General features: G+C 39.9%; 1 protein-coding gene across 1 annotated transcript in view; it reads left to right on the top strand.

The window, feature by feature from the left end:
- LOC105067585 (aromatase) overlaps window positions 1-10,107 on the top strand; it is a 31,321-nt gene extending 21,214 nt beyond the window's left edge. Inside the window, exons 6-10 of the mRNA XM_074364812.1 lie at window positions 2,049-2,163; window positions 4,304-4,418; window positions 4,856-5,018; window positions 6,498-6,739; window positions 7,928-10,107. Of these exons, the coding sequence (XP_074220913.1) occupies window positions 2,049-2,163; window positions 4,304-4,418; window positions 4,856-5,018; window positions 6,498-6,739; window positions 7,928-8,185 (893 nt within the window). The 3' untranslated portion in view covers window positions 8,186-10,107. The remainder of the gene's footprint in view (window positions 1-2,048; window positions 2,164-4,303; window positions 4,419-4,855; window positions 5,019-6,497; window positions 6,740-7,927) is intronic.
- Window positions 10,108-13,614: the final 3,507 nt, after the last annotated feature.

Below are 13,614 nucleotides of genomic sequence, written 5' to 3'. Positions count from 1 at the left end.
ACACATGTGGACATAAATATACATAGACACCTCTCTTTTGAAGCCACCAAGTGTGAGAACTTTGACTCTAACTGATAATAAAGGTGCAGCTGCTGCTGGAAATGATAATGGTAAGTACCATTAATTTAGTATCTACTATGTGCCAAGTAGTATAAAAAGTTGCTTCACACAAAGTTTGTCATTTAGCGTTTAGAACAACCCTGGCAGGATGTCTCAATCAAAAAGCTGCTTTCCACACTACATTACAGAAACAAATACTATAATACATACATGCAACTCTACCGCTAACAGAAGAACAAACATTACTCGTGTGCCTTCATTCCATTCTGCTGTTGTCAGCTGAATGGAATTTCTCCTGACTTGATTTCTAGCAGGGTTCATTCAGTCATACATTCATTCAACTAATATTTATTGATTGTCTATTTTATGTCAGTCATAGGTTCTGGGGACAGAGCAGTGAACTACAAAAAGTTCTTGCCTTCAAAGAGTTTACATCCCAGTGGGGTTATGGACAGTAAACAGGTAACCATCTAGTAATACATGAGGCAATAATAGGTGCCTTGAAGGGAAAACAAAGCAGGGCAAAGTGCTAGAAAGTGAAGGGGAGGTCTGGGGGAGGCTGAGGCTATTGTGGAGAGGGTGGTAGGAAGGCCTCTGTGGAGAGGACATCTGAACATTACCCCAAAGGAAGTGTGACCACGCACCACGTGCAGATCTGAGGAAGCACATCATAGGCGTTAAGAACAGGCACAGTGTTCTCACTTGTCCAAACCAGCTGAGCTTTAACACCTGTTCCCTGACTGACCACACTGGGACAAGCAGACAAGCGATACGACCTCCCTCTTTCTCCACTCTCCTTGCCTCATCTCCCCCGCTGTTTAATTATTCCTTACAAGAGTCTTAAAATTCTTATCTGACTGACATTAAGTTGGGAGCCCTGTCCACTCTGAGGACTTGAGTCACAGCCTCTTGCCTGATCTGCTTTAAGACAGAGACTCTGAAAGTCCTGCTTGCCTGTTCCACACACATCTCTCCCAAGGCTTGACAGCTACATATAAGTTCCTGCTCCTCGGTTCCCTGTTAGCCTTGATTCTTAGGAGGGATCAAATGAAGGGAATTGTACAGCTCTGTTAACTTATGGACACAGACACTGGTGCTAAGAACCTGCTTAGCTCATACAGATTGTGTATGTGTATATTCCTGCTGCTCTCCGGTCCTTGTCAAACTCTCAATTTGCCTGAGAGACCCAGTTCAACAAAGAGGAAAGGACATTGCTCTGAGGTCAGATAGAACCAGGCTCCAGCCCAGGGCTTACCTGCCACACTGGCTGTGCAGTGTTGGGTAAGCTTCTTCATTTCTATGAATTGCAGTTTTTGTCTCTGCAAAATGATGACATATCACTCCCCTAGCAAGACTGTCAGGACTAACAGAAGTCTCATTTATACATTACCTTGCCTTATATCTGATCTTTAGCAGTTGAAAATAAATGTCTATACCCTTTCCTTTTGTATAATTTGAATACAGTAGAGGTTTTCTTTTCTCTAGTATTCAATTTATTTCAAAACATCCTTTAAGAGCTGACTGTGCACGAGACTCAGAACAAGGCCTTGAAGAGTCCAAGATGAATTCTACCCACTGGACCAAAATATAAACAGCACAGTGGTGTGATTTTTTCCTTTTCATGTGCCAGAATCAAGGCCACAACAGCCATAATTACTAGGACCCTTCTTATTTCCCATGGTCAGGGAAACAGGAGGGAGGTGGAATCTCAGGCAAGGAGAAGCATGTGAGAATCCAGCATATCTCTTAATACAAAGTTGAAAATGGCAAATCTTGGTTAACTTCGCCAATCTAGATGCCAAGCAGAATAAATCACTGTTGATTTGTGTAGTGACATTCACGTGGCTGAAACGCCCACTGAAAGTGGAACCGTGCCCTGCTTAGAATCCCAGATGGTAGGAGAGTCTACGGCATCTTCTCCGACCAGCATAACCTTCTTGGGCTCACATTTTTGCTCAACTGCTCTTCTCTTTTTCTGTCTTTTCCAGAAAGTGCCATCGTGCCTAAAATCCAGGGTTATTTTGATGCGTGGCAAGCTCTCCTTCTCAAACCAGACATCTTCTTTAAGTTTTCTTGGTTACACAGGAAGTATGAAAAGTCTGTGTAAGTAACACACTTTGGAAAACTTTTCGGTGGGACTGGACGGGTGTGTGCTGTGTCTTAGATATTGCTGGGCTCTTCGGCAAGCTTTCTCCTCTCCAGAACCTCAAGGGAGCTGTTGATTAAGTTGCTGATGAAACACTTACAGCAATTTGGCAGCATGTGGCCAGACCACGGAGTAAGGGAAGCCTTTGTCCTGGGGCAGCTTTTCACGTAGGAGGCTGAGAGCTCCATCTCTGGGACTGGGACACTGCAGTGTTTGTGTTGAAGAGAAGGGTTACCTGAACCTGTCATTATTATTTGTCAAAATTCTCTTTGCATGTCTGGAAAAATGGAAACATGGTATCATTTTATTGTTTTGTTGCCTCTAAATGAATTTCACTTAATTCAACCTGAATTGACAGTAGTCACAAAATAATGTTTTCATAATGCACTTCAATAAAAAGTGGGAGATATTTAGTTATGTGTATTTTATCTTAGGGATCCTGTGATTGTAATTAAATGGCTTAAATACTGTGGTCTCAGACTAGTCTAGCAGAAGACTGGACAAATGCCCAATAGTCTACAGGATAATCTATGTGTTTTCAGAGTGTAGCTGCCAGCCAATAAACACTGCCACCTCTAACCACCAGTGGAAAGCCCAGGGGATCTAGAGGAAGACAGACCTGGTTTGCATCCTATCTCTACTTAGTAACCAAATGACCTTGGGAAATGATTTAAAGTAAAATATATCCTACCTTCCAGGGTGGGATATAGGTGAATGAGATCCATATATGTAGGGCCATTAGCACTGAGCATAACACATAGTAGGCACTAAATATGTTAGCTTTCTCCATCCCTCTGTTCGTATCTTCCCCGGGTCTTTGTGACCATCTTAAACTCTCCATCTCTAAAAGTTCCCAGACTTGTTTGAAGGCCCAACTTCATCCTGCCTGTATGTTTTGAAATTAGTAATATTAGCCTCCAGGGCGGATGTCAACTTGATGTTATTTATATCTTCTCAAGTAGTTGATGTATATCAGGTGGATGATTCGGACACTTGGCTCTTTATACATTTCACTTAGTTTCCACCAGAGCTTATTGTGACTTGAACCAAGATGGTAAAGGGTTCCTGTGTTCACTATGGTCTGATTTTTTGGTGTTTTGAAGAGTCTTATTGGTCAGCAGCTAAACTTGGTCATTAGTTTAACTTTGGTATGGTCAGCAGGCCCACAGAAACTTCTTGCATGAGACTGTATAATGGTTCTGTTCCATTTCATTAAAATTAGCTCATCAACACTCCCTATGTATACAACATTTGCCAATGATTACTAAACTAGTTTATATCTCCTATGTTCTAGAGCAGTAAAGAGCTAGAGGATTTTTTTAGTCTTCTTCTCCCCTTACCCTTGCAATAATGCCAGTGTTTGTTTTTCATTAAGATATAAAAGACATATAACATTACATTAGTTTCCATTGTACAACATAATGATTTGATATTGGTATATATTGCAAAATGATTATTATAAGTCTAGTTAACATCTGTCACTATGTATAGTTATAACATTCTTCTTCTGATGAGAACTTTTAAGATCTATTTTCTTAGCAACCTTCAAATATGCAATATAGTATATTAACTGTAGTCACCACACTGCACAGTAAATCCACACGACTTCTCATTGTAACTCAGGTTTGTACCTTTTGGTGCTCTCCATCACTCATTTTGCTCCCAACCCCTACTTCGTGCCTTGGTAAACAACAATCTGTTCCATGTATCTATGAGCTTGCTTTTTTGTTTTTTTTTACGATACTACCAGTAAGTGAGATCATATAATATTTTTCTTTCTCTATCATACCAATACTTTAAAAAATATATTGGATTTAGCCTTTTGGTACCAGTTTTTAACTCTTAACTAGATGTTATAGCCTTGATTTTGCTACCAATATTCACATATCCTGGCTAACTCTAGTTTCTTAACTTGAAGTGTAATATATATGTAATTTAAGAATATTTGCAAAGAATTAAGTATAAATTCAGTTATTCATGGGCACTAATTGCTTCGATTAAATTAGATCATTTTATTTAAACAAATGCAAATGAATCCATTTTTCTAGATGTCCTAACTGACTACCGATAGATTACATTTTCACTTTTTATTTCCAGCAAGGATTTGAAAGATGCTATGGAAATTCTGATAGAAGAAAAAAGACACAGGATTTCCACAACAGAGAAACTGGAAGACTGCATGGATTTCGCCACTGAATTGATTTTTGCCGAGGTACACACCTGGACTAACCATAATTCCCAAACAACATGTGTATGACTATGTACAGGTGTCTAAAAATCCAATCCTGTTTATTGTTCCATATTTCTGCATTTAAATACTTGGTCTACTATTTTTATAATGCCCAACCCAAATAGCCCACTATTAGACATCCTGGTAGGTCTGACCTTTAAGATTTAAACTATTCTGTGTCTGCACAATACAAAATATAAAAAAACCAGGAAGTCCAAAAACACTAAACATATAGAAAATGGTTGAATTATTCAGCTTTCAGCTGAAGATTGTTACAAAAAATGTTCATTTCAATCCTAGAGATGTAATTTCTATGATTTCATTTTGTTGAGGTTGTTGATCCTTGAGTGCCACCTCCCCTCCTGTTCTGAAACATTTATTCACTTTACCAATGTTTCTCCCCCTTTGCAATTGTTCAGAGACGTGGTGACCTGACAAAAGAGAACGTGAACCAGTGCATATTGGAAATGCTGATCGCAGCACCGGACACCATGTCTGTCTCTGTATTCTTCATGCTGTTTCTCATTGCAAAGCATCCCCAGGTTGAAGAGGCAGTAATGAAGGAAATCCAGACTGTTGTTGGTAAAAATTTATCAAATAAATCATACAGCTTAGAAAACTATTCTTTCGGAATATCAGTTTCTATGTCCTAAGAATCTTAGGTCAAAATCTTTATTAGAATCCACCCAGAGAGCAAAAAAGCAAGTCATTGTGTCGCATTTTCACTATGCCAGATATGTCAAAATGATAGGTCTTTCTGTGTTTTCCTAATTATCAAAAAATGCTTGTTGAAAAATTTCAAATAATAGAGAGATGTGTAAAGTAGAAAACAGTATCAGCTGATTCCTTCCACCCTGCTCCCCCGTCTCATCCCATAACCATGGGGAACCACTGTTAATATTCTGCTGTGTATTCTTCAAGGTCTTTTTTTATTGGCCACATGAACATGTATATATGGTTTAATTTATCTGTATTTAAAAAAAAAATGGGATCATCCACAAGGATCTGCTACCTATCAGAGGCAAAAGGCTTTTGAGGGTCCACCCAGGGAAATGGCTACCCCTTATGGCAGTGTTTCTGGCTTTCAAGCAGCCTGAACCTAAGGAATGCCTTTGGTTATCTTCTCCATCATCTTCCCTCTACCTCCCCATCCCAGATAAACATGCCCATTAGACTCTTAAGTGTACAGAGAGCAGTATGTGAGGAGCTGGGCTGTAAGAGTTCTCTGACCAAGTGAGACTTTCCTGAATATCACAGTTGTACAGGAGACAGGGATGCCTCAGGACCCTGGGTTGATTTTGATTCTGCAAAAGTGGTACCCCATTTGAGGATGCTTGGAAGCTTTTTCAACTTTGGGAGTCATCTGAGCATCTGTGACCAGTGTCAGGCCAATCTGAGACAGCCGGGGTGTCCGTTAATTCTCCAGAGGCATGCCTTTCACTGTAGTGGGGAGAAGAGGATTTGCCACTGTACCAAATCACGTCCTTGATGAGATGGGGAGGAGGGACTCTCAGTGATATGTTCTGACAGATGACTGCATAGGACACCAGAAGAGAAAATTACTTTGAACCTGATTAAACTCACCGTCTCACTCTGACTAGAGAAGGCATGAATGTCTTCTAGAATTTAGAGTAGGAGACAAAACTCACAAACCACAGAGGCCAGGCAGATAAATGTTTGAAGCAGACTGGGTAGCTCTACGTGATGCTGCAGAGAGGACGCCCCTCTAAAAGGTTCATCAGACACTCAACTTCAGCCCATTGTTGCCAGGCGGGAATGTGGATCCAACGTTACCTGGTTTTTAAAATTTTTCTACAAATTCAGACTTTTCTCTGAAAAACTCATGTGTTAAAATAATTGACTTCAAATCTGAATTTTCGTAAGACATTCTGTAGATCAAACATAACATACTTGGCCCAGGTTGCTGGTTTACATTAGAATCAACGATATAAATTTTTTCAACCAAGAGCAAACTGTTCTGCGGAAAGTACAGGAATTTTAATACTCATCACATGTTGAAACTAACATGACGTCCTTCATCCTTTTTATCTGCTCCCACAGGTGAAAGAGACATGAGGATTGATGATATGCAAAAACTGAAAGTGGTTGAAAACTTTATTTATGAGAGCATGAGGTACCAGCCTGTTGTGGACCTGGTCATGCGCAAAGCCTTAGAGGATGATGTCATCGATGGCTACCCGGTGAAAAAGGGGACCAACATTATCCTGAATATTGGAAGAATGCATAGACTCGAGTTTTTCCCCAAGCCCAATGAATTTACTCTGGAAAACTTTGCCAAGAATGTAAGAGCCCTTCCTTAAAACACTTGAAAATGTCAGCTGTTAAATCCGCTCTGGTTCTGTGTTTGTACCATGTGCTTTTCATTCTGTTTACTCATTCCCTTCCCACCTCACCAGGACAGCATGTTTCCCCTAGTTTGGAACACGGCCACCATGTCTGTCCTCAAGCCAAGGAGGCTGGGTCTCCAGTTCTGGGAAATGTCTTCATGGAGGCCACACAATAGGTCAAAATGTGAAAAATTCAGGCCCTTAAATCTGCCTAAAATTCAGCAAATTTTGTTTAATCTAACCAACCCGCTTTTCCATTTAAACTGATCACTTTAGAATCATGTAGATTCAGCTGCAGCATCACCCAAGCCTTCGAAATCCGTATGTGCTTCAGCTGCAAATCAGATGAGATGAACAGATTCGGTGTTTGCAGTCTGCCTTTGGTTCCCCAAATGGCCCCACAAGCAGTAGGCCCCATTCTAAACCAGCTTGGGAACTGGGAGAGCCTCAGCTTGGGCTTTTTCTATAATTGAAGTGTGCTAGAGATTCTGCCTTCATTATGTCAAGTTTAGGCAATGAGGTTTTTTAACCTGAATTATCCAGATAGTTCCCCTGTGCCTCTTTTTCCGTTTTCAATGGGGAAGAGACATGATCTCAATTAAACCAGTTCTCTAATTCATCCTGTTTCTAAATGAGCAACCTGCAGCACGTTGGCAGTTGGTCAAAAAAAAACTTACTGAGGATCTATTAAGTGCCAGGCACTGTGTAAATCCAAATGGGGATGAGAAAGACAGAGATATTTAATATATCCCATTAAATATTTGTATAACTAAAAATATGCAGATGCTTGGAACTAATAGGCAGGGAATCTACACCTCTGCCTACGTTTGTCCCTGTCACCAGGCTCTATGGCCTGGCACAAAAACGATCTTTGTCTCCGTGACGGGCAGAAGAGTAGTGACGCTGTGGACGTCCCACAGAGCTAGCTGAGTATCTTCCTGTCCGAGGCTGTGTCTCTATCAAGGAGTGAATCAAACTGGATGGACAAAGGGGCTTCTCTGAGTTAGTCACTCCTCTCCGTGAAGGAGCCGTATGGCCAAGAGGCCAAAACCAAGCGTTCTGACTGTGTTTTCAGGGTGAGTCAGACAGGGAGGCATGGCTCTAGCCTTACTACTCTGGCTAACTGTCTGACTGTTTTCCTAGGTTCCTTACAGGTACTTTCAGCCATTTGGCTTTGGGCCCCGGGCCTGTGCGGGAAAGTACATCGCCATGGTGATGATGAAGGTCACCCTGGTCACGCTTCTGAAACGCTTCCGTGTGGAGACATTGCAAGGCCAGTGTGTTGAAAAGATACAAAAGAAAAATGACTTATCCTTGCACCCAGATGAGACCTGCAAGACCAGGGACCTACTGGAAATGATTTTCATCCCAAGAAATTCAGACAAGTCCCTCGAGCACTGAAGAATGTTGGTCAGTCCCTGCTCTGAAGTATTTCTCAACAGTATTCCACATGGAAACCACCATCTTTACCAAGAGGTCCTCCTCACATGAACATTTCATAGCGTTTTATAGGCTTATTTCCTATGAGTTGTCAGCAAGCCTATCTGAGCTTATCTCATCTGAGCTTATCTACACCAGAAACCAGACTGCAAGAGAAAACATGGAGGCTAAGAGTTTGTGCAAGAAGCTGCAGCCTTAAAGACCCAATTCCACAAAATGTGCTTTGGAAAAGACCCAGCAGCAGAACTTATGACCTCCTCCCCGTGGTTTCTCCACTGCCCTGCCCTGCCCTGAGAAGGGAGAAGCACTCATGCTGATTAGAAGAGCCAGGCTGGAATCTGGGTACCTCGGATCAAACACACTTGTTAGTGTGAATAAGGGGTTCTGATTTGGTTTTCGGCAGGGCTGGGGACTGTAACATCCATCCTTTGAGAAATTCTTACAAACCTAGCATTTGACTTTTCCTATGGATCTGTTCAATTATCTCTCGTTTACTCACATGGGATTTGTCTGTGGCAAAAGTTAAATCGAAGACTATCCTTTCCCAACCTCTCTATTCCTCAGCTACTTGCTTCTGATACAAAAGGTATAGATTCAGGTAATACAAGGTAACTTAGTAACAGCCAGAGTAAAATACAATTAGGACCATGTATCTGCTGTAGGAAGAAAATTCACACAATGCATTTTAAATTCAAATAAAATTCCTTTTTTCATGTTTGCATTGTTGCTTAGCTCCAGGAATGCAGTAACCAAGAGATAACTTTAGGTGATAGCATCTTAGCATCTAGTAACTCTTGCCGCAGCTCCAGCGAATTGAGGGGAGGGGAAGTCCTCTGAATCTATATCTGATTCTACAACCTAGTGGTTTAAAATGCCTAAGGACTGCTCCTCCTGTTCCATTATCCTTCTCCCTCCCTCCCATTTGCCCCTCTTTCTTTCCATGACCTCAAGAGCAACAGATTAGTAGACAACGTGGCTAGGGTAGAACTCCTGCAATCACTTTTTATCCTACCTCAGATTTCACAGTTACTTTAGAGATTTAATAGTCACCTAGTTTATTTAATCCCTGTATGCAGCCTTGGGAAAATGCACACCTTGGAATCAGCTCTGGACAGTGAATCCAATAGATGAGTTAATTTTCCAAATACTACTTTCCCTGTATTATATCCATATTGCCATAAGAATGTATCTGCTGAAAGCCATTTAAAAACTAAAAAACTAAACTCATTTACAAATATGTAAATGTTTGGTATTAAGTCAACCTGAATATTCTTCTCATCCTGCTGTTTGGCTATAGAGCAACAACTGAGTATAGAATGAGGGTGTAAGCTCCTGAGAGCAGGAGCTCTTTTCTTTCTTTTGGAACCCATGATCGTCTCCCATTCTTACTCCCCATATTTACTCTCAAGATCAACACTGAATTGACTCCCTTGCTCAGAGATACTATAATTGACCCAGAAACAAAGTAAATAGGAGGCCAGTATCCTAAGAATTCAAGGATGGGCATTGTAAGGGAGCAAATATTTGAAACTTGAACTATCTGGATCATCGGTATGACCTAAACATATGTGGAAATATATCTGTGTACTCAGATGTCTGTAGTCAGGTCTAGACGAGCATCCTAATAATTCAGACCCATGAAAGAAAAGCCAGGATTTTAGACTTAATGTATCCAAATTAATTCACTTGATGATTATTAAGAAACAGTTTACTTTGTCTCTAACTGGAGCTCCACTGTAGAAAAAAACAGACTTTGGATCAGTATACTTCACCCATCCAATTCCCCTGAACATCTGCTGTATTTAATGTGTATATATGTAGCCAAGGCCATCATCTATACAGTCAATGTGAAATGGAGATGGATATAGTTGTATATAGATAACACAGACACAAAAATTTGCTAGGGGAACACTGGGGTGGGGGTTGGGGACAAGGGGAGAAAGAAAGTACTGGTTTGCATGATCTAAGCACACTATCCCAGAAACAAATTATCTGGGTAATTGTTCAACTTGTCACTGTTTGGCCTGTATTGACAAACCTCATATGTTTGTACAGGTTTGGCTTACAGAATTTGGAGTATCATTGACTTTTCAGTGGGCTAGTGAACTTATATTTGAAAACCCTGTTTTCTCTTCAGAATTTTGCCTAATTGTTAAGTACTTAATTGTCACTCTGAATGTGCAGTGGATTCTGTTTTCACCAGCTCTCAAAGAACTAGGCTGTATAAATTATCAGTGAAATGCATGCATTTAGGGGCTCCATCATTTTAAACTGTGACAACTGTAGTCTCGTATCTTTGGATGTTCCAGACACCTCCCTTCTGCCTTCAATTGACATTCTACTTTCCCTTCTCCCAAGTGGAAAACCATCTCATTCAAAAAAGCCCCACATACTGAGAAGTGCCAGTTGGAAATTGTCACTTTTTATTTCTAAACAGCACCCCTCACCATTCATGGTGCTAAAATTCCACATAAATGTGTGGCATTGGCGCACCGGAAAGAATGCAAGCTGGGCCTTCCTCAACCTCCTGTATTAGTTGGGCTCTGGGACTAAGTCTCTCACTTGTACTTGCAGAAAGACTTTCTAAAATAAACTTCGTCAAAGTAGGAAGCTGAATGGAATGTGCGATACTTTCAGCTGAATTATTTAACAAACAGAAGTCAAGGGCTGAACCTTCCATGACTCAACTCAGACAAGGCTTCCTGAATGAACTCCCTCATTCCCTCAGTGCAGCTTTTAGCAGGTGTTGGCCTCCATCTAGGGAGTCACTGATATACTCTGTTTACACCAGCTCAACATGACAAAAGGAATGCATTTAGATAAGACAACCTGGTCATTAAGTCCAGCCCATTAGCCCTACCTACCTCTTTCTATTATTAAGAAAGCATTTCAAAGTATGAGAAAAATGAAAATCATTATGTAAGTGTAAGTATAAAAATGTCTAGAATGTCAAGAATAAATTTGAAACCATTCTAATTATAACCAAAAGCATTCTAACTATAACCTGACTACATTTTAATTTTTTAATAATACATTTCTTGCAATAAAGTTCTCAAGTTATGAGACATGGAAGTTGAGCCTGTGGCCCAGGTGATTTTTAGTTCCTTTCAGTTCACCAATTCCATAAATAAGGAAGAAGTGAAGCCTTGAATCTCAGAACAGCATTTTCTTAAACATATGTTTTTTTTAAACTTTCTATACCTCAGTTTTCTCATCAATTCAACCAAAATAGTAATTACCTCATACAGTTGCTGTGAAAATTACAAGGGATAATTTATGTGACACTCTCAGCACAGTGTCTGGTATAGGGCAACCTTTCAATAAGCCTTGGGCCTGATGGTAATGATGCTCAGTAATTGGGCTGATTATGACACCTTGAAAACTCTTTTCATGCAGAGGAGGGAGCAGAAGATGTACCAGATGCTTCAGCATCTGTGATCTCATCTTTAGCTTCCTGCACATGGGTGTAATTGCCCCAGGAAGCCCCATATTGTATTGACGAGAAGATGATGACCAGGGAGTTTGGGAGACTTGCCTTCAAGAACTCAGCCAGTAGAGGAGCTGGGTTCTAGTCCATTTCTCACCCCAAAGCCTTGACCCCTCCGGCATGCCACCTCTTTGTGGCAGGACTCACTACTGGAAGGCTGAGGGGTCTAGTCCCAAGTTCGCAGCTCTCCACCATGTTGGGTAAACCCTTTCAAGTCTTGCTCATTATCCAAGATATCTGAGTCTGGAATATCTGTTTCTTCATCCATAAAATCTGGATGATTCTAGCTGCCTTAACCACTTCCCACATATGTTTGGAGGATCTTTCTCAAGAGAAGTAGTGCATGGGAAAGTGCTGTAAAACCTCACTTAGCATAAGGTGGTAGTATTGATGTGTCGATTCCATCAGCTGCCTCAACAGGAAATTATCAGATTTCATTAAGCTATTACCTAACCACTAGGCACATTTTTAGTTTTGCCCTGTTTCAGTTCATTTCAGATGTGGCACTGCATGAAAAAAATAAAGAACGAGAAAAAAGGAGTAATTTACCATAAACTCACAGAGGGCAAACCAGACTTCATGATGGCCATAAAATCCTCTCCATTTTGGCCAAATTAGCAAATGCTAAGAAGAGAAATAACAACGGATACCACAGAAATATAAAAATTCATTAACAGTATACTATAATTAGTTATATACCAACAGACTGGATAACCTAGAAGAAATGGGCAATTTTCTAGAAACATACAGCCTGCCACAATTGAGTCAAGAAGAAACAGATAATTTGGTCAGACTAATCACTAGAAGTGAAACAGAATCTGTAAAAAAACCAAAATAAACAAACAAAAAACAAACAACTCCCTGCATGCATGCAAACAAACTTCACTGGGGATTTCTAACAAACATACAGAGGAGAAATTATATCAATCTTTATCAAAATATTCCAAAAGAGTGAAGAAGAAAGAATACACCCAAATTAATCTAGGAATCCACCATCCCCCTGATACCAAAACCAGACAAAGACACACACCCCCAAAAGGAAAATTATGGGCCAGTATCACTGATGAATAGGTGCAAAAATCCCAACAAAATATTAGCAAACCAATCCAACAATACATAAAAAAACATCATACACCATGATTAAGTTTCATTCATTCCAGGGTCACAACTGTGGTTCAACATATGAAAATCAATCATTGTGATACACCACACTAACAAAAGAAACGACAAAAACCACATGACCATCTCAATAGATGCAGAAAAATCATCTGACAAAATTCAACATCCAATCATGATTAAAAATCTCACCAAAGTGGGTATAGAGAGAACATGTCTCAACATAGTAAAAGCTATTTATGATAAATATAAATCAATGAAATTAGAACACTCTCTCACAGCATATACAAAAGTAAATCCCAAATAGTTTATTAGAGATCTAAATATACGACATAACACCATAAAATTCCTAGAATAGGCAAAACATTCTCTGACATAAATCATAGCCATATTTCCTTAGATCAGTCTCCCAAGGCAAAAGAAATAAAAGCAAAAGTTAAAAAAAAAAGAGAGATCTAATCAAACTAAAAAGCTTTTGCATAGCAAAGGAAACCATAAACAAAACAAAAAGTCAACCAATGGAATGGAAGAAAATATTTGGAAATGATGCAGCCAACAAAAGGTTAATATCCAAAATATACAAACAGTTTATACAACTTAATGTCAAAACAACAACAACAACCCAATCAAAAAAATGGGCACAAGACCTAAAGAGACATTTTTCCAAAGAAGACATATAGATGGCCAACAGGCATATGAAAAAATGTTCAGTGTTGCAAATTATTAGAGAAATGCAGATCAAAACCACAATGAGGTTATCACTTCATACTAGTCATAATGGCCATCA

The sequence above is a fragment of the Camelus bactrianus genome, chromosome 6, assembly GCF_048773025.1.
Source record: "Camelus bactrianus isolate YW-2024 breed Bactrian camel chromosome 6, ASM4877302v1, whole genome shotgun sequence".
Classification (NCBI taxonomy): Eukaryota; Metazoa; Chordata; class Mammalia; order Artiodactyla; family Camelidae; genus Camelus; species Camelus bactrianus.
Note: the sequence above shows the minus strand (reverse complement) of the source record. Positions and strands in the feature narration are given on the sequence as shown.